This window comes from Diaphorina citri, unplaced genomic scaffold (assembly GCF_000475195.1).
Source record: "Diaphorina citri unplaced genomic scaffold, Diaci psyllid genome assembly version 1.1 scaffold1259, whole genome shotgun sequence".
Classification (NCBI taxonomy): Eukaryota; Metazoa; Arthropoda; class Insecta; order Hemiptera; family Psyllidae; genus Diaphorina; species Diaphorina citri.
This window is the reverse complement of record NW_007378688.1, coordinates 55,406-76,559: the sequence shown is the minus strand read 5'-3', so window position 1 is coordinate 76,559 and position 21,154 is coordinate 55,406. Positions and strand designations below refer to the sequence as shown.

The following is a 21,154-nucleotide window of genomic DNA, read 5'->3' as shown; positions in this document are numbered from 1 at the left end:
GTTTTTTTTTTTTTTTTTTTTTTTTTTTTTTTTTTTTTACGGGATTCAGAAAAAGTGAAGAAGAAGTAATAGAAGAAAAGAAGGGGACAAAAACAATATTAAAAAAAAAACTTTTTTTTAAATAACCTTCATCAAAATTCACAGGAGTAAAAAAAAAACCTCACTCCGACTTGTAGAACACTTTTCGCGCGGATGACGGATCAGTACCTAGGCTTAAGCCCTTATCACACCCGGCGTAGTTCGTTGACCCCATTCAGGGCTATGAGTGTATTTTAGAATATCGACTTGCACCGGCCGGGGCCGAGGCCCACCGCACCTCCCGTTCGCGTGTGCGGTGGTCAGTAGCATCGTTTTCTGTAGCTGTCTTTTAGGTCGTGGCTTCAACTTGTGATAGTGCGATACGGAGTAATGAAACCCCTGTGGATAATAACGTAGACAACGATAGTGAAGTCCATGCTATTGAAACCGAAGTAAAACACACACAAAGAGTACCAAGTGATTCTGAAAGTTGTATGGCATATGTATCAGTTATAGCACATACTCCAAGTGATGTGGCCAAGGAGAAATATGTTATTGAGAATACAATGTCTGAATCAAAACCCGAGACAAGCTTAAACAAATCCTGTGAAAGTCAAGGGAATTCTCCAACCGACCACACTAAAGACACAAACCTCTCAGAAAAAACTACTGGAGTTCCAGAAAACACGAAAAGTGTTGGAAAATCTGCAGAAGTCCGTCGCATCTCTGAAGACGATATAGAAATTATTGAAGACAAATCTCCAGGGAACAAAAATGCACTGGAAACAGATGTCATGGTGATCGATGAAGATTCGAATGAAGAAGTGCAAGTCTTGGATCCAGAGAGTGGAATGTTTATCACTGTACGACAGAAGAAAATCAAGGAGACTCATGGAGATATGGAAAATGACAAAGCAACTGTAGAAACAGCAAACAATGAAGCTGCCAACCATGATCAAGGAACTACTAAAGACAAAACCAATGATACAAGAGATGGCACTAAAGAAGTAATAAACAATGAAGTCAGAACGAACGATACGAAAGAAAATACCAAAGAAGACGAACATAAAATGGAAGAAGATGGGATAAGCGAAACAATTAAAGGAGGAACTGAAAGTTTAGATGACAAAGAGACAAAAGACAATGCAAAAAATCGAAAAGAATTGAATGCTAGAAGTGGAAAGGATAAAATGGATGTAGAAGACAGTGGCAGCAGCAGCGGTGATGACTCTGGGAGTTCTGATTCAGAGACTAGTGGTTCGAGTGAAGAAGAGGTGAGAAATTTTTTGGTTATTTATTTTGTTGTTATTAATATTTATTTTTCTATTTCCATGTTGGCAAAAAAGTTCGTCGTCTTGATGAATGTCTCGGTAACTTTGTGAAGGTCCATAATATGGACTCCATATTGATAGAGAGGGGTCAGCTCCCATGGCGTAGTGGTCACTGCGCTCGCCTTGCACGCGGGAGACCCGGGTTCGATTCCCAGTCTCGTTTCAGTCAGCTCCCATGGCGTAGTGGTCACTGCGCTCGCCTTGCACGCGGGAGACCCGGGTTCGAATCCCGGCAGGGTCAAGAAATTTGTATCATGCAAATGATTGATTCCGTGACTGGCTGTTGCGGGGCCCACTCAGCCTCGTGAGGAAAGTGTGTAGCTATGACATATAAATGCGCATAGCGACCGGTGACTACGAAATAATAACGGCGATGAAACGCTCAACTATTTTATTTTTCTTACTACATGCTACCGGATGGGCATGTTACGACACAGACCACAAGTCCAAAATTTTTTCATTGCTACGAAATAAAAACGGTAATGAAACATATGTACCACTTTTCGTTTTCATTCACAGGAAATACCTTCGTGACAACGAGCGGGAACAAATCTGTGACGACGCTCTCAACCTGGTGAAGAAAATCCTCCATGATAACCTAACTGATGTCAAACGTAACACTCACCTCAGCAAGAGTGATATGAAGAAGATATTCCTAGACGCTCGATACATACATCAAACCTATTCCAAGACATGGGGAACACGGGATTCTGTCTATTCTAAGATATTTGTACAGATGACCAAACTGTTGAAGTCAGTGCTGGGGGGTAGTGAGACAGTGGAGGATAGTAACACTAGTGGAGGAGGGAAGAAGAAACAAGGGGAAGAGCGAGTGAAATCAGGCGCGGATAATGGTGGGGATAAGACCAAACCAGCCGCGGATAGCGTTGGGGATAAAGCGAAACCAACGGGAGATAACTTTAGTGACAGGATGAAACCAGTGGGGGATAACGTAGATAGAGATGGGAAGGAGGCCGGACCTAGGAACCCGCCCTTGGTTGGTAATGTACTTCCCCCTCCCCCTAGCATATCAGCCGCGGAGTTGATGTTTGGTTCACACTTCCTAGCTAACACCATGAGGCCGCAACCCTTACCCCGAGTAAACCCTACGCCTCTGCCCCGCGTGTTACCTAACCCTCCGCCACTGCCCAGGGTGATACCCTCGCCTCAACCTTTAGCTAGGGTTCCCAGCCCGCAAACACTGGGTAAAGTCACCCCTAGCCCGCAAACACTTGCTAGGGTTCATCCAACCCCGCAACCCTTGCCCAGGATGAACCTGACACCCCCCGTGGAAATGTCTCTACAGCAGAAGTTAGCCGCCAAGCAAAACCAAACGGGCAGTGCCAAAACCATCAAACCTCTCAACACCGCCCAAACCCATGGGGTGGTCCTTACGAACCGACCAGGCCTGTCTGTGTCTACTGAACCTCATGGTGCCGGCCCTGGGAAACTTACTGAGCCGGGGAAGATACTGGCTAAACCCAGTGGGACAGGGAGTGCCCCTAAAACTATCAATGTGACCATCAACCCAACCAAGTATATGAAACAGAAGAAAGACGCTCTCAAGTCTGCAAGCAACGCTAAAGCGAAGGAAACTAACGCGTCTACCCCTCACCTCAATATTAAACCACTACAACGTCCTCCACTGCCAAGTGACACCCAGGACCATACGGCGTTCAAACTGCCCAAAGCCGTCAGTCTAACCAAAGTCCAACCAAGACCAGAGTCACCTAAACCAAGGCCGCTAGACAGTACACCTAAGGTGGTCGACCTGACAGCGCCTGTCCTACCCAAGGCGATTAGTGTCACTAAAGTACACGTAGAAGACAGGGCTGCCTCACCTCAAGGACAGAAAGGTCCACATGAAGCGAGTAAACAGGTGAAGATAAAGAAATTGCAGCGAGATGGAGAGAAAAACCTGATGTCTCAGAGTGGGAAGAGTAAGAAACAGCTAGGGCCCAAGTCGAAGACTAAGGAAGCAGGGAGTTTTAGTAGTAGTAAGTGTAAGGTTGCAGCTAATATTAGTAGTAAAACCAAGGATTTAGCTAATACTTCTGGCAGCAGTAAGATCAAAGATACAGCTAGTAGTACAAGTGTATTGAAGAATTTCCGTAAGCCCAAGGAATCAAAGGATGTTAGTAAGGATAAGGAGATTATTATGATAGAACTGGATTGACAGTGGAGTCAAATTTTGAAGCCCCAGTTCAAACTAGGCGCATTAGAAAAATATTAATAATCACACATACGAGAAGAATTCTGTTGAATAATAATGAGCTTTTTTGTTTTCGTCCCATTGACATTATTAACATTATGGAGAATCATTTCCACATCAATTTACATCTGATCATCGAGAATACTGATTCATAAGAGAAAAAAAAAATCAATTGGGATTTTAAAATGTTTTAAAGCAAAAAAAGAACGCAACATATTTTTTGTTTGTTATAATAGTAGATAGTAATAATAATATTAACCTTACAAAACTAAATAATATTATAAAAATAAACACACACACAGATATTTTTTGTCATAAATTAAGATAAGATTTTAGTCAAAAACGAGAGGGTACTCAGAGTCTTCGTTCAAACCAGCTCCTTGCCTGAAAAAGGTTTATGGAAATTGTCTAAAAATACCGACCCCACTTGAGTGGGAAAAGGTAAAGGAGAATTATTTCCGAGACCTATGCTAATTTACTTATACAATTTTACCCCCTCATAATTATTTATATCAAATTAGGGGTGAAATGGCATATTTAGCTTGAATTTTCTATCTTTGAATTGCCCAATATTTATGGCCGTTGTAAAAATACCGACCCCACTTGAGTGGGAAAAGGTAAAGGAGAATTATTTCCGAGACCTATGCTAATTTACTTATACAATTTTACCCCCCTCATAATTATTTATATCAAATTAGGGGTGAAATGGCATAATATATAGCTAGAATTTTCTATCTTTGAATGGCCCAATATTTATGGTCGTTGATACTTAAATCACAACATACTCTAAGTAAGTATCTAAGTATCAACTTGGGAGAATAAAAAAGTTGACTTCTAAATACCTCTCACGTCACATAAGTTATGTTTTAAAGAATATTCCTTACGAGTAAGAACATTAGGGGATTAGAAAAGAAGTCAAAAACACACACGGATATTTTCGTTTTAGCAGTTAAAATAAGAGATAAAGAGGACAGGGGGGGTAATTATTTTGATTACAAAGAATTCAGGGTTATTAACAGTTCGTATAAACTTTGCATTTCACAAGATTTATGTCCGATCTTACCAGGGCGAGTTTTCAGTTAATGCAGCAGAGTTTAAGAAATACTGGGCCTGTGTAAATCAAATGGGTTTCAATGAAACCGAAATCAAGACTGCAACACACTGGCGCAATATTTGACATGGCTTTTTCCGGACACGGGAAGTAAGCAAGTATCAAATGGGTGACGTCAAAGAAAACCCTTGACAGTGTGGTAATAACTCTCAGTGGTAAGAAGCGTGAGACATGGAAGATAGAAGGATAAAGACAGGGAGCCTATAGGTAGGCGAAGTAGAGAATATAATCTCCAAGTTGGTAAAGGAGGAATTAGGTCCAAGCACACTTAACCGTCAGGGATACGTACCGTTACCTTACGTCTAGCTTGTTCCATATTACTTTACATTGGATCTAATGCACGACCGCACACTTATTCAGAACGGAGACGGACTATATCCGTAATTGTTAAGTGTATGTTCTTGCATTAGATCCAATGTAAAGTAATACAGAACAAGCTAGACGTAAGGTTACGGAACGTATCCCTGACGGATAAGTATGCGTGGACCTGAAACTTCCTACATAGTATAGTATAGACAAAGTAGGAAACATTATCCAGTACAAGATATATGAAGTATGAACGAGGTATGTGTGTTTGAATTATTTCTTTTAATACGTTCCTATTGGTAACTGCACACAAAATTAACTAAAAATAAATTAATAATGGTGGACAGTCTTAGCAAAATAAACTTGATTCACCGAAATGGTTGAAATCAACACATTCAAATGTTCACCGAAATAGTTGAAAAGCAAAGTAAGTTTTAGTACCTTGTTTATATTATTTACTAGCTGAATGTTTTTTTTTTTTTTTTTTTTAAGAGGTTTGACAGAGGGAACGGTAACTGCTAAGGTCTTATCGTCCCGAAAGCGAAGAGAGAAGGAAGACAGGATAGGAGAAAGCTAGCCGTTCCGACAACGAACATTATCCGTTCAGGATAAAATCCGCCCCGGGCGGGAATCGAACCCGCGGCCTACCGCTTACAAGGCAGACGCACTACCAACCAAGCCAACTAGGCTGGCAAGTGTCTTTATCTTCTCCCTATCCCGCTTAATCATTGTAGATTTTGTAGCAAATTGTACTAAGAACAAATTTGTAAAAAATAAATAAATTTCTTCTTTCTGTGCATCTCTTTTCAATCTACCTACCTATGTGTTTCTGCCTACTTTATTTAAAGCCCGGTCTACAGTCTCATTTCGAATTTGTTTGATGGAGGTTTTAATGTCTCTGTATAACTGCCAAGGTGTAGGGGGGGTTCTGCCTGTGACAAGCTACCAGCCGCGCGTAGCCTCGTATTCATTAACCTCACCCAGCCTGAGCGGGGTAGAGATGGGCGATATATATCGATATTTTGAAATATCGATACTTTAGTTTCGATAAATATCGGATATCGATACTTTCGTTTTGATAAATATCGGATATCGATACTTTCGTTTTGATATTATCGATATCATCGATACTTTGATTCGATATTCCCATCTCTAGAGTCACTAGAGTGGCGCCGGGTAAAGCCAGCAGCATGCGATTGCTCAAATGCTCAGTGGTCACCCATCTGGTTACCAATCATGGTGCTCAACTTCAGTGATCCACTGATCACTGTTGCATTCTATACTTGAAAAGATCATTTACTGATGAGAAAGGCGGTAGCAGGTTCGATTCCCGCCCGGGGTGGATTTCATCCTAAACAGATAAGGTTCGTTCTCGGAACGGCTGGTTTTCTCCTATTCTGTCTTCCTTCTCTCTTCGCTTTCGGGACGATAAGACCTCTGTTGTGTTACAGTTCACAATCTATCAAACAAGAATCGGAAAATAAACACACAGCAACGCAATGATTTTTTTTTACAGAAACAACAAATTATATATATTTTTTTATTTATTTTTTGGAAAAAAAAATACATTTTCAAAATTTACATTAAAAAATAAATTATTTCTAGTTGGATAAAGAATTTCGTCGTTCTAAGAACCAAGTTTTCGAGTTGTACACACAATAGCATCCCGGCATGGTAAAATGATCTGTATAATAATAATAATAATAATAATACGTGTACGTGCGTGGGTTCAACTAGCTTTGTGAGGGCTCGTGTCCCGAGTGAGGCGAGATATTGTCAAAGTTTCAATTTATTTTTTCGTGTTTTATGGAGAAAATTTGCCTCGAAAAATGATGTGCGCTGTAAGATAAGTAAAACTCATAGGTATAAGTAAAATCAATTTCCTTTTTTTATTGAAATTTTACGAAATCATTGTGTTCCAAGTTCAAATTGTAGGAATCAATTCGTTTCAGTTTGTCAATTCAGTGACAACTATTTAAGGAGGGGAGCCAAACCCCTTGACCATATAAATTATATAAATCGATAACTTGTTTCTAAGTATAAATTTTGCGATAATCGGGATTAAAATTCATACACTGGTAAACAGAAAAATGGGTCCAAATAAATTTCTTAGTTTTGTTTTGCTTCTGGTTCTAAAAAGATCCGCATAAAAAAGGGGGGGAAATCGACCCTTTTAAAATTGCAAGGGAGTAAGTTTTTAAATAAATTTGTTTGATACATGCCAAAGAAGATACGTCATTTCTTATTTGACAAAATTTTGGTCTGCAAACGAAGCAATACAGAACAGGAAATTAAATTTGGTTCAAAACTTTCACTCGCCAGTGATACTCACAAGTTCGAAACAAATTTTTTCATCTTTTTTTCTCGGGATAGTTGGAACGAAATTAAAATCTTGGTTGACAAAATTAAAATTAAAATAACTTCATTATTTTTTCAATTGGAAATAAAATAAAACAAGAACAAACAAAAAATTTAAAGGTAAATATTTTTAAAAAATATAAACTCAAAACTAACATAAAATATTGACAATTGAAATTAATAATCGGGAGTTTTTTTTTCAATCACTCCTTGATTTTTTAAAATAAGTTCATTTTAACTTTGTTTTTTTAAATTTCTATGGAAAGTATAAAATACACCAAGTAATCATTACTAAATTAATTAAATATAGTGTGAACCACGCAACAGCCGCTGGAACTTCTTCCTTTTCTATTACCTTGAACAAAAGAGGATTTTGTTCAAATCAATTTTAAAATTTCAACCTTTAGTGAAGAAAATTTTCTTTTGAGGGAAAAAGATTAGAGTTGAAAATTCCTTAAAACTTTAAAATCATTTTTAATTTTCATTTCTTTGCTCGTGATATCTTTTATGGATATCTTTGGCGTATCTTTTATAGTCAACCAGACTAAAGCCAATTCAATTCGGTAGAAGAGACTTAAACCAACTTTTTTTTCTAATTCCTGATCAACTAACGGTGCCATGGTCCAATCGGTCACCCGCACCGACATTAACCAAGGCCGACGTTGCTTCAATGACGTTTGGGCCTGGTGGTTCACAAATTACACATTGTCAGTCTTTGGCTTGGGAGGGGCACCAAAATATAACGCGGTATCCATTTTGGTTCCCTTCTATTTTTTTTTTAATCAGATTTTTTGGAAAAGAGAAATGATTGCTTTGAGTATTAATTTTAAATTGTTACACATTAGACGCATGTGGTCTGTGTCGTAGCATGCCCATCCCGTAGTATGTCCCTCATCAGATGGGCGATAAGAGACACAATACTTCCCGTTTAGGTGCTGGGGTAACACGAGAACATCAGAAAGTAACAAACTGTCCACTGAATTATTTTTGCAATCGAAATACGGGTGTATTTTTTTTGTCGACTCTGGGAATCGAACCCTGGGAACTTCTGCATGGTAAGGGAGCGCATTACCAGTGGTCACTGCGCTAATATGATAATTTCCAAGTATACCAAGCGTACCGGGAGGCGCGCGAACATCAAGAGTTCCAAGGGCCGTGCCGCCCGGCCTATATTAAAGCGAAACAGAGTTTCATGCTTTTTCGGCATTTCTATTCTACGTAGAAGTTCACTTACTTCTCAGCTTCCGGTTCATCTTTGAGTGCCACGGCAATGTCCATGAGTGTCTTAGCATCCTTGATCTCACTCAATAGATCCACCACTAGATGTATAGAACGACTCATGTGATAGGCAAACGATCCTGGTCTGTCTAGGTCAGCTATAGGCGTTCTCCATAGACCCTGAATAAACACAGTGAGATTCAATATAAGATATTTTATTATTTTTTTTTTTTTACAATACTTTCTTTATTTTATTTTGAACATTTTAAATTACAATTAAATACAATAAATTGAAAAATAGAGACAAAAAAGGGGGCTATTTATAATACCTAAATATAAGTTTGGTACTTTAAAGAGTTTTTAATAGGATATTTTAATTGGAATTAAAGTGCTCTAAAGCCCATTCAACTAAAGTATATACAACTATATGATGCAATACTTTCCAGTTCCAGGTTAAATTACTCATAATACATTCAATGAACCAGTCCAAAATGGACCACTGAAGTTAAGCAACTTTGTGGGTGGTATGTATCCAGGAGGGTGACCATCTGGGGGGTTTTCGTACACAAAAGGCCCACTCGGAGGCTTACGTGTAGGAGCAAACAGCCTTAAAGGATGGGTTGAGTTTATACGAATCTGGACAATCGCGTACTGCTTGTGTTTTCCGGCACCAATCAGGCTGGGTGAGGTTAATGTGAGTAGACGGGTAGCTTGTCACCGAATGGTGGGTAACACTTCCGTCACTCCTCACAAGAGCGCTAGGTCGCGGGTTCGATTGCCACCCGGGGCGGATTTTATTCTAAACAGATAGGGTTCGTTCTCGGAACGGCTTGTTTTCTCCTATCCTGTCTTCCTTATCTCTTCGCTTTTAGTGCTTTCACTATCGCTGGAACTTGATTCGGAATCCTCACTACTACTGACTTCACTCTGGCTATCTTCTTCTTGTTCTTCTATCATCTGAGTCATGTTGAGTAGTTTGTTCATAACTTCCTGTACAGTACAGATGATCTGGAAAGGAAGATGAGGGCAGATGAGAGTTAGCTATCTAACTATCTACGAGAGCGAGAGGTTAACATGTTCTCTGTCTTTTGTGTTTGACTTGTGTTTCACAATATTGTAGAATATTGATAAACATTAAATAAAGTTACAAAAGCTACGTAGCATAGGAGTTATGTCTTGTATTATACCGCCCACATACTGAAGACAAGTAAAAGTAAGTAAAATTCATTAACTACACTTGGAGTTCGGGCTGCACTCAGCCTCGTGAGGACAATTGAGTAGCTACTTTAATGGAGTAGCGACCAGTGGCGGCATTACCAGTACAAAAATATTATTGAACTATGCAAACTGATTGCAGAGGAGGTACTTAGTAATGCTACCAACCTCAGTAGTGTAGTGGTTAGCATGGTGGACTTCGGATCTGAAGGTTGGTGGTTCAAGTCCAAGTCAAGTCATAAAACTTAGTGCATTAAGCAGGGGACGACGTTTGTGACAAGCATTTATACCTACCACAATTAAAATTCCTTTTTTTTCACTTAGTAATGCTGTGATACCTTTAATTGATTCTTACCTCTACATCTTCAGCATCGTCTTCTACAATAGTAACATTGCTGTTAGTGGTACATTTGTCCATGGGATCATTCTCTCCAAATACAAAGCTGGACACAGATAGCTTCCTCAACATATTCAGATAGAAATCTCGCAACTCTCTATCCAAAACTTGATCTCCACTCCGGTCTATGAACTTTAGTATGGTGGCGTGAATCCTGGGAGAAGTAAATTTTATTTCATAGTGAAAATCATACCTTTAAAAAGCCGCATGCTCACGATTCAAATTTTTGTTGAAAAAGTCATATTTGTTTTTCTTAAAAAAGAAGAAAAAAAAAAACATGTTTGTTCCATTTTTGTTGTTGAACAAGTCATATTTGTTCCATTTTTGTTCTCGAAAAAGTCATATTTGTTCAACAAAAAGTTGAACCGTGAGAGTGTGGCTTGAAATAGCTAGATCTAGTGTTAAAATAGAAGATCTAGAGTTGAGTTTCCATAGGACCAATTCAGTGTTAGTTTCTAAGACTGCAACAGACTGACGCAATATTTAACGTTGACATTGGTTTTTCCGGACACGAAAAGTAAAGTAAGTAAGTATTCTTCTTCATATCACTCTTGCTGAGGTGAGTGTTACGTTTGACATCAGTTAGGTTATCATGGAGGATTTTCTTCACCAGGTTGAGAGCATCGTCACAGATTTGTTCCCGCTCGTTGTCACGAAGGTATTTCCTGTGAATGAAAACGAAAAGAATGAGTGGTACATCTGTTTCATTGCCGTTTTTATTTCGTAGCAATGAAAAAATTTTGGTCTCGTGGTCTGTGTCGTAACATGCCCATCCGGTAGCATGTAGTAAGAAAAATAAAATAGTTGAGCGTTTCATCGCCGTTATTATTTCGTAGCAATAAAATAACTGCTACATTAGACGCATGTGGTCTGTGTCGTAGCATGCCCATCCCGTAGTATGTCCCTCATCAGATGGGCGATAAGAGACACAATACTTCCCGTTTAGGTGCTGGGGTAACACGAGAACATCAGAAAGTAACAAACTGTCCACTGAATTATTTTTGCAATCGAAATACGGGTGTATTTTTTTTGTCGACTCTGGGAATCGAACCCTGGGAACTTCTGCATGGTAAGGGAGCGCATTACCAGTGGTCACTGCGCTAATATGATAATTTCCAAGTATACCAAGCGTACCGGGAGGCGCGCGAACATCAAGAGTTCCAAGGGCCGTGCCGCCCGGCCTATATTAAAGCGAAACAGAGTTTCATGCTTTTTCGGCATTTCTATTCTACGTAGAAGTTCACTTACTTCTCAGCTTCCGGTTCATCTTTGAGTGCCACGGCAATGTCCATGAGTGTCTTAGCATCCTTGATCTCACTCAATAGATCCACCACTAGATGTATAGAACGACTCATGTGATAGGCAAACGATCCTGGTCTGTCTAGGTCAGCTATAGGCGTTCTCCATAGACCCTGAATAAACACAGTGAGATTCAATATAAGATATTTTATTATTTTTTTTTTTTTACAATACTTTCTTTATTTTATTTTGAACATTTTAAATTACAATTAAATACAATAAATTGAAAAATAGAGACAAAAAAGGGGGCTATTTATAATACCTAAATATAAGTTTGGTACTTTACAGAGGATATTTTAATTGGAATTAAAGTGCTCTACAGCCCATTCAACTAAAGTATATACAACTATATGATGCAATACTTTCCAGTTCCAGGTTAAATTACTCATAATACATTCAATGAACCAGTCCAAAATGGACCACTGAAGTTAAGCAACTTTGTGGGTGGTATGTATCCAGGAGGGTGACCATCTGGGGGGTTTTCGTACACAAAAGGCCCACTCGGAGGCTTACGTGTAGGAGCAAACAGCCTTAAAGGATGGGTTGAGTTTATACGAATCTGGACAATCGCGTACTGCTTGTGTTTTCCGGCACCAATCAGGCTGGGTGAGGTTAATGTGAGTAGACGGGTAGCTTGTCACCGAATGGTGGGTAACACTTCCGTCACTCCTCACAAGAGCGCTAGGTCGCGGGTTCGATTGCCACCCGGGGCGGATTTTATTCTAAACAGATAGGGTTCGTTCTCGGAACGGCTTGTTTTCTCCTATCCTGTCTTCCTTATCTCTTCGCTTTTAGGACGATAAGACCTTAGCAGTTACTTACAGTTCCCTCTATCAAACGTGTTTTTTTTCCAAAAAAAAAAAAAAAAAAAACTTCATCTCTTCATTTTCCTTTGCTTAGACCCAGTTTATAACTCTAGTCCAGTTCGTTCGTTTCCGTTCATATATTCTCATCTACACTTGTTCTTTACCTTAAAGAAGTCCTTCTGTTTCCTAGCTCGAAACAGTCCATTATCCCCCAGCAGTATGGCTCTAGCTTTATCCACATCTCTATCAGTAGACGAATGAAAGTAATGGTACGCCATACGATACAGAGACTTGAAATGTTCAGGAAACCGACGGTGGCATTCTTCCAGGGCTTGAATACAATAGGAGACGATCTCCTTCTTATCTGAAATATTGAGAAACAAATATTCAAGTAGAGGTGTATTCATTTCCTTTTTGGAAACTGAGACCATTTCCCCCTCCTCTGAAGCTCATTTCTTCTCTTTCAAAGGAAAATACGGGAATTAGTTTAATCACTAGGTGGCGTGGTATAGCCTGCACTGAACCATTGGAAATCCAAGATGGACACACCTGTATCCAAGCACAGATTTGAAGAAAAAGAAATCTATCGACTGTTGGGAATTGAACCTGGGACCTCCAGTGTCCAAACTTAGGGAATACCAACTCGACCATGGAAACTATATTCTCTCGACCACAGAGAAAGCGTATTTTTCTTTCGCAATTTTTGATAGTGGGAAATATGGAAATGGAACATTGCCTGGCATTGTACCATTTCCCTATTTCGACAACGACAACTACACTCAAATTAGACTCACCTTTCTTCCAGTTGGATCTCTCTTGCTTCTTCTTATTACTCTGATCATTTCTAGGCGTTTGTTTACTCTTTGGTTTGATTGACTTGGTGGCGAGTTTTCTCTTTGGAGGGATTTTCTTCTTGGGTGCAATCTCAGGCTCGGACTGAAAATGGGGGGAAAAATAGTCGGAGTGAGACCAAATCCTCCTCTAGACCAGATCCCCCTGAATGGGGATGCCTGGAAACTACTGGCCGAGTTTTCCAGACCGATTGCCTCACATGATTGACACAATACGGCGTTGCGCAGAGAGCGCACGGTCAGAGCTGAGCCAGTGACGCTAAAAGCGATGGGTGCGCGATCGAGATGAAACTCGCGCCCACGACCTAAAAGACAGCTACAGAAAACGATGCTACTGACCACCGCACACGCGAACGGGAGGTGCGGTGGGCCTCGGCCCCGGCCGGTGCAAGTCGATATTCTAAAATACACTCATAGCCCTGAATGGGGTCAACGAACTACGCCGGGTGTGATAAGGGCTTAAGCCTAGGTACTGATCCGTCATCCCGCGCGAAAAGTGTTCTACAAGTCGGAGTGAGGTTTTTTTTTTACTCCTGTGAATTTTGATGAAGGTTATTTAAAAAAAAGTTTTTTTTTTAATATTGTTTTTGTCCCCTTCTTTTCTTCTATTACTTCTTCTTCACTTTTTCTGAATCCCGTAAAAAAAAAAAAAAAAAAAAAAAAAAAAAACCTATCTCTATTTCAATACTCGCTAACAATAATGCATATTAACAAAGTTCTTTTGATAGAGAAAGAAGGAAAATAACTTATACACTTCACAGGTCTACCTGTATAAGTTATTTTCCCTCTCTATCAATATAAAATAAAATAATATAAATAATAAATGTCTTTCTTTGTGTTACTATATCACAACTTTGGTGCTCACTGCAGCATTGTAGGATTTTTCCCAATACATATATCGCAATAATCCAGCTCCCAATTACCTACCATGCTGGCACCGGTCGCTATGCGCATTTGTATTACATAGCTACTCATTTTCCTCACGAGGCTGAGTGGGCCCCGTAACGGCCAGTCACGGAATCAATCATTTGCATGATACAAATTTCTTGACCCCACTGGGAATCGAACCCGGGTCTCCCGCGTGCAAGGCGAGCGCAGTGACCACTACGCCATGGGAGCTGACCCCTCTCTATCAATATGGAGTCCATATTATGGACCTTCACAAAGTTACCGAGACATTCATCAAGACGACGAACTTTTTTGCCAACATGGAAATAGAAAAATAAATATTAATAACAACAAAATAAATAACCAAAAAATTTCTCACCTCTTCTTCACTCGAACCACTAGTCTCTGAATCAGAACTCCCAGAGTCATCACCGCTGCTGCTGCCACTGTCTTCTACATCCATTTTATCCTTTCCACTTCTAGCATTCAATTCTTTTCGATTTTTTGCATTGTCTTTTGTCTCTTTGTCATCTAAACTTTCAGTTCCTCCTTTAATTGTTTCGCTTATCCCATCTTCTTCCATTTTATGTTCGTCTTCTTTGGTATTTTCTTTCGTATCGTTCGTTCTGACTTCATTGTTTATTACTTCTTTAGTGCCATCTCTTGTATCATTGGTTTTGTCTTTAGTAGTTCCTTGATCATGGTTGGCAGCTTCATTGTTTGCTGTTTCTACAGTTGCTTTGTCATTTTCCATATCTCCATGAGTCTCCTTGATTTTCTTCTGTCGTACAGTGATAAACATTCCACTCTCTGGATCCAAGACTTGCACTTCTTCATTCGAATCTTCATCGATCACCATGACATCTGTTTCCAGTGCATTTTTGTTCCCTGGAGATTTGTCTTCAATAATTTCTATATCGTCTTCAGAGATGCGACGGACTTCTGCAGATTTTCCAACACTTTTCGTGTTTTCTGGAACTCCAGTAGTTTTTTCTGAGAGGTTTGTGTCTTTAGTGTGGTCGGTTGGAGAATTCCCTTGACTTTCACAGGATTTGTTTAAGCTTGTCTCGGGTTTTGATTCAGACATTGTATTCTCAATAACATATTTCTCCTTGGCCACATCACTTGGAGTATGTGCTATAACTGATACATATGCCATACAACTTTCAGAATCACTTGGTACTCTTTGTGTGTGTTTTACTTCGGTTTCAATAGCATGGACTTCACTATCGTTGTCTACGTTATTATCCACAGGGGTTTCATTACTCCGTATCGCACTATCACAAGTTGAAGCTATTTTATTGAGACTATCAAATATACTATCGCAAGATGAGTTTATGCTGTTTAGAAGGTTAATGCTATCCAGTTTTGCTTTCTTGGGAGGCACAGGGAAATACTTGTTGGCTTTGACTTCAAATGTTTGCTTACTATCGCTGTCTCTGATGTTTTGGTTAAAGACTGGTACTGTGTTTGCATCACTACTAGGTTCTGGTTTAACATCACTATTATTGACAATACTATTTATGTAGATAAGACTTTCGCTGGGTTTCGCAGACACATTTGGCTCACTACTTTTCCCAACAGTGTCTCCTAGTTTGTTGCCAGTTTCTTCTTGTACAACAATACGCTCACTATCCACTGTCATTTTATTGTTTTCAGTTCTTTCTCCTTTTTGTGTTGCAGTATCACCTTCCTTTTCTACTCCAGTTTTCACACTAGTCTCTGCTGTTCCAATATGAATTTCATTTGGTTCTTCTTTCATTGTTTGAACGTTAGGCTTGTCTTCATTTGCTTTCTCTACACTTGTTTCATTCCTGGGTAGAACTTCTGCTTTCTGTTTCAAATCCAAAGCTTCATTATTGTCTGACACACATTCGTTATTTTCTCTCATCTCAACAGATGGTTCGTTCTTTTCTTCTTCAACTTCTTCCACATCTATCACCGGTTCCTTATCATCGTTTCTTGTTTTCAATCTCTTCTGTTCATTTCCTTCAACAGAATCATCAATGCTCTTCCTCTTCCTCGATTCTCCTCGCATTTCATCAACTACTTTGATTTTCTTTTCATTTCTTTCCTCATTACTGCTGTCTGTTTCTGGTTTTCTCTTCTTCGCGTTTAACTTGGTGTTTCTTTCGTTGTCTGTTTGTTTCGAATCTGTCTCACTGTCACTACTGGATGTTTCATCACTGGACTCACTGCTTTCACTATCGCTGGAACTTGATTCGGAATCCTCACTACTACTGACTTCACTCTGGCTATCTTCTTCTTGTTCTTCTATCATCTGAGTCATGTTGAGTAGTTTGTTCATAACTTCCTGTACAGTACAGATGATCTGGAAAGGAAGATGAGGGCAGATGAGAGTTAGCTATCTAACTATCTACGAGAGCGAGAGGTTAACATGTTCTCTGTCTTTTGTGTTTGACTTGTGTTTCACAATATTGTAGAATATTGATAAACATTAAATAAAGTTACAAAAGCTACGTAGCATAGGAGTTATGTCTTGTATTATACCGCCCACATACTGAAGACAAGTAAAAGTAAGTAAAATTCATTAACTACACTTGGAGTTCGGGCTGCACTCAGCCTCGTGAGGACAATTGAGTAGCTACTTTAATGGAGTAGCGACCAGTGGCGGCATTACCAGTACAAAAATATTATTGAACTATGCAAACTGATTGCAGAGGAGGTACTTAGTAATGCTACCAACCTCAGTAGTGTAGTGGTTAGCATGGTGGACTTCGGATCTGAAGGTTGGTGGTTCAAGTCCAAGTCAAGTCATAAAACTTAGTGCATTAAGCAGGGGACGACGTTTGTGACAAGCATTTATACCTACCACAATTAAAATTCCTTTTTTTTCACTTAGTAATGCTGTGATACCTTTAATTGATTCTTACCTCTACATCTTCAGCATCGTCTTCTACAATAGTAACATTGCTGTTAGTGGTACATTTGTCCATGGGATCATTCTCTCCAAATACAAAGCTGGACACAGATAGCTTCCTCAACATATTCAGATAGAAATCTCGCAACTCTCTATCCAAAACTTGATCTCCACTCCGGTCTATGAACTTTAGTATGGTGGCGTGAATCCTGGGAGAAGTAAATTTTATTTCATAGTGAAAATCATACCTTTAAAAAGCCGCATGCTCACGATTCAAATTTTTGTTGAAAAAGTCATATTTGTTTTTCTTAAAAAAGAAGAAAAAAAAAAACATGTTTGTTCCATTTTTGTTGTTGAACAAGTCATATTTGTTCCATTTTTGTTCTCGAAAAAGTCATATTTGTTCAACAAAAAGTTGAACCGTGAGAGTGTGGCTTGAAATAGCTAGATCTAGTGTTAAAATAGAAGATCTAGAGTTGAGTTTCCATAGGACCAATTCAGTGTTAGTTTCTAAGACTGCAACAGACTGACGCAATATTTAACGTTGACATTGGTTTTTCCGGACACGAAAAGTAAAGTAAGTAAGTATCTAGTGTGGGGTTATTCTGGTCCCCCATCTGGCGCCTCCCCAGGCGGCGGATCGGGGAATGTCTCTCAGATATGGGTGATACTGGCGAAATCAAATAGTCAGGGCGGACCAAAACCAGTACCGTAGCGTCTGTCTCAGAATGAGCGGCTACAAACAGCGTCTGCACCCAGAATGGGCGGCTGAATTCAACACTGAGGGGCTTACTACCTTATCAGTCATACCCCCGTTATCCTTATGGTTTACCCATAGGGATAACCCCCTCCCTCAACTTTTCTTAACTTCAAATCATGATGGAAACACACCTTTTCAGCTTTCTAGGTGTTGTGGTTCAGGAGATAGAGCGATCAGTGTGTGAAATGTGAATGAGTGAATGGATCTTGATTTTATAATATGAGATTGTTAAGTGTATGTTCTTGAATTAGATCCAATGTAAAGTAACATAGAACAAGCTAGACGTAAGGTTACGGAACGTATCCCTCACGGATAAGTGTGCTTGGACCTAAAACTTCCTACATAGTATAGACAAAGTAGGAAACATTTTCCAGTACAAGATATCAAGAGTATGAACGAGGTATGTGTGTTTGAATTATTTCTTTTAATACGTTCCTATTGGTAACTGCACACAAAATTAACTAAAAATAAATTAATAATGGTGGACAGTCTTAGCAAAATAAACTTGATTCACCGAAATAGTTGAAATAAACACATTCAAATGTTCACCGAAATGGTTGAAATCAACACATTCAAATGTTCACCGAAATGGTTGAAATGAACACATTCAAATGTTCACCGAAATAGTTGAAATAAACACATTCAAATGTTCACCGAAATGGTTGAAATGAACACATTCAAATGTTCACCGAAATAGTTGAAATAAACGCAAAGTAACTTAGTACCTTGTTTATATTATTTATGTACAATAAAAAAAATATAAAATGTATGCCAGAGTTAAAACGCCTCAAAGAAAATATTCCAGGATTCCTTAGATTATCGTATACTTTAAACAGTTTTTAAAACATTATCCGAACTTACTGTGACTTTTGTTACGGGAAGGGAGTCCAGGTTTATTTTGCTAAAAGCTGTCCGATAACACACGCTTCGAAGCGTATGTCTTGGGCGTTTGCTTATTCTGTATACACGGAAATAGAGTATCAACTGTAATGCGTATCCGTGACGTATCAAAGTGTGTGTTGAACCTTTAGAGTTTTTTATCATAAAATTTTCAAAGGACTGTTTTTTTTCCAATGAAATTGTCTTTTATCCACCTGTCAATTTCATGAATTGAATTTCAAGGGTATTTGGTTTGAGGGCAACAGTATATTCTAACACAACCAAGGACGATGGCTAGGTGGTACAGTACGGCTTTACTTTTCTCAAAATTTTACACTATGTTGCCATGTTTTTGATTGGATAAATGCCTACTTTGTATTTGTAGCCCGTTTCTCGCCCGTGTACATTTCGTATAGAGAATAAGCAAAGAAAGAAAAAAAAACAGGGTGGTTCATGGTCAATACGGTCAATCAGACAATAAATAGGATACTGGGTAGAACAGAACAAAACGGAGAACTTTATCAACTTTTGTTCGAAAACTAACATTCCTTCTAAGCCAACTATATCGGTAAATACATTATAGTAAGTTTTGTTCTTGGAGCTTCTATGTTAGGTTAGATCGTTCCAGTATAAAACCTTGTTTAGACTGCTGGGGTAAAGGGACTTTTCAGTCTTATTCAGACAGGATAAACAAGGTATACTTTATTCTATTCAATTCTATGTCTACTGGGGACAAAATCAAAACTGTGCATCATAATAAGTACTCGCATTGATAAAATCTATAACTTGGAGAAAATCTAATTGAAATTTTGTGAAAGAAGGAAAAATGATTATCTTATAAGAATTATTCCCTTAGGTCTTAGATTACGTAAAATCTGATTGAATGTATGACCAAAAGATTTTCCAGGTATGTTTTCTTAAGAGCCATATTGTAGAAACCGTCGCTTCAAATTAGCAAATAAACATTAATAAAAAATAAAAATGTTTGATAGGAATATATTTTGCACTAAAAATCAGTCAATTGTTGTTCTAACCAAGAAATTTAGAAACCTAGATCTCTCAATCTCGAGAATAGTATGAACGAAGGAGGCATCCCTTCAACTTCATAAAGGAAGATTCCAAGATAATTTTATAGAGATATATTACTTATAATCAATTATTTTCTGAAATTTTAAAGTTTGGAGAAAATCACAGAAAAAAAAAGAAGAATTCATGGAAAAGTTTTTTTTTTCCCTCAGGCGAAATGGCCACCTCCTTGAGTTGTTTATGATGGTACGCATACGTTGGAGAAATGTAGCTTCCGAAGTTCATTTGATGGCTAGTTTAATTTGTTTGAGCTATCAACACATTAATAGAAGTGCGCAAGTTAGTATAATCATGATCATGACAAATGAAAACAAAAAAGTCTTCATTTTAAATCACTTTTCACAACATGCCCGAGTGGACAGACGTATGACAGGTTTATACGTTTCTAGGCTTGGGGTGGGTTTCACCAACCTACTTTTTAGCAGCTAACACCATGTTAGTTTAACAGACCTGTTAAGCCTGTACGATTCAAATTGAACTCAACAGGCTGTTAGCTTAAAAGGCCTTCTAAGGACTGAAAAAGTATTGGTGAAATACATCCTTACGGTCATGGCGTGTGATTATGATTACTTAGGCGCGTTTCACACTGAGGTAACACGTCGCAAGTAGCAAGTCGCAAGATGCTACTGCTTACGTCCTGAATCTTGTTCAAGGCGGCTTTCACACTGAGGTAACACGTCGCAAGTAGCAAGTCGCAAGATGCTACTGCTTACGTCCTGAATCTTGTTCAAAGAAACATGAACTTTCACATTGGAGTAACAACTAACAACATGTGACAATAAAAATGAACTGCGTAGGTATCAAAAAATAATTTTTCCCACAAGCAATCACAAGTAGCAACTAACAAAACTCCAGACTGTTGGTGTTGAAGTAACACTGTTACTTGTTTCCAGGGTTCAAGTAGCAACATGTATCCTCAGTGAGGAAGGTTTCATTTGAAATAATGGTCTGGTCTTTGAAGATGCATGCTACGTAGCATCTTGCGACTTGCTACTTGCGACGTGTTACCTCAGTGTGAAAGCCGCCTTAAGATTTCTTTCATATTTCTTTCAAAAGCTACCATAGAAAAGTAATTTCCATTTGATATTGGTCAGTTTGCCATAGCGTGTGATCTTCTCGGTGAACGTACGTATTCCCATCCGTATTTCTTGCAATAGATCGCCCCTCGCAGCAACCACCACCATTTCCTTCTGAATCTTCACATTACAGAGCCTTCAATCAAATCGTTCGGATAAGATATGTCATATTTTCTATGTGTCTTCTCAATGGTTTCATTTTGGCACTTGGCTTATTTTGGATGACCACAACATTCATTTGTCTAGGATACCAACATGATTAATGTTTATTTAAGATAAAAAACATAATTATGAAATCATAACTAGTTGTTATTTAATCCTTTTCAGTGCTGAATATCAATACAAAAACCAATTCGGGGCGTACGTTCATTGCACTTTAAAACAGGATGAATAGTCCATTCCTAAGGGAAATATTCAGCAAAGGAGAGAAAGTTCATGGAGAATTATTTGATTTTTAATAGT

General features: G+C 38.7%; 2 protein-coding genes across 2 annotated transcripts in view; one reads left to right on the top strand and one right to left on the bottom strand.

Moving 5' to 3' along the window:
* Nucleotides 1–3,525, top strand: part of LOC108253108 (dentin sialophosphoprotein-like) — a 9,491-nt gene extending 5,966 nt beyond the window's left edge. Inside the window, exons 2-3 of the mRNA XM_026827841.1 lie at nucleotides 450–1,292; nucleotides 1,891–3,525. Coding sequence (XP_026683642.1) covers nucleotides 450–1,292; nucleotides 1,891–3,525 — 2,478 coding nt within the window. The remainder of the gene's footprint in view (nucleotides 1–449; nucleotides 1,293–1,890) is intronic.
* Nucleotides 3,526–10,505: 6,980 nt separating this feature from the next.
* LOC103515023 (dentin sialophosphoprotein-like) overlaps nucleotides 10,506–21,154 on the bottom strand; it is an 18,551-nt gene continuing 7,902 nt past the window's right edge. Inside the window, exons 2-8 of the mRNA XM_026827839.1 lie at nucleotides 16,905–17,100; nucleotides 14,390–16,342; nucleotides 13,066–13,207; nucleotides 12,436–12,635; nucleotides 11,415–11,578; nucleotides 10,716–10,831; nucleotides 10,506–10,561 (exon numbers count right to left, since the gene is read on the bottom strand). Coding sequence (XP_026683640.1) covers nucleotides 10,506–10,561; nucleotides 10,716–10,831; nucleotides 11,415–11,578; nucleotides 12,436–12,635; nucleotides 13,066–13,207; nucleotides 14,390–16,342; nucleotides 16,905–17,100 — 2,827 coding nt within the window. The remainder of the gene's footprint in view (nucleotides 10,562–10,715; nucleotides 10,832–11,414; nucleotides 11,579–12,435; nucleotides 12,636–13,065; nucleotides 13,208–14,389; nucleotides 16,343–16,904; nucleotides 17,101–21,154) is intronic.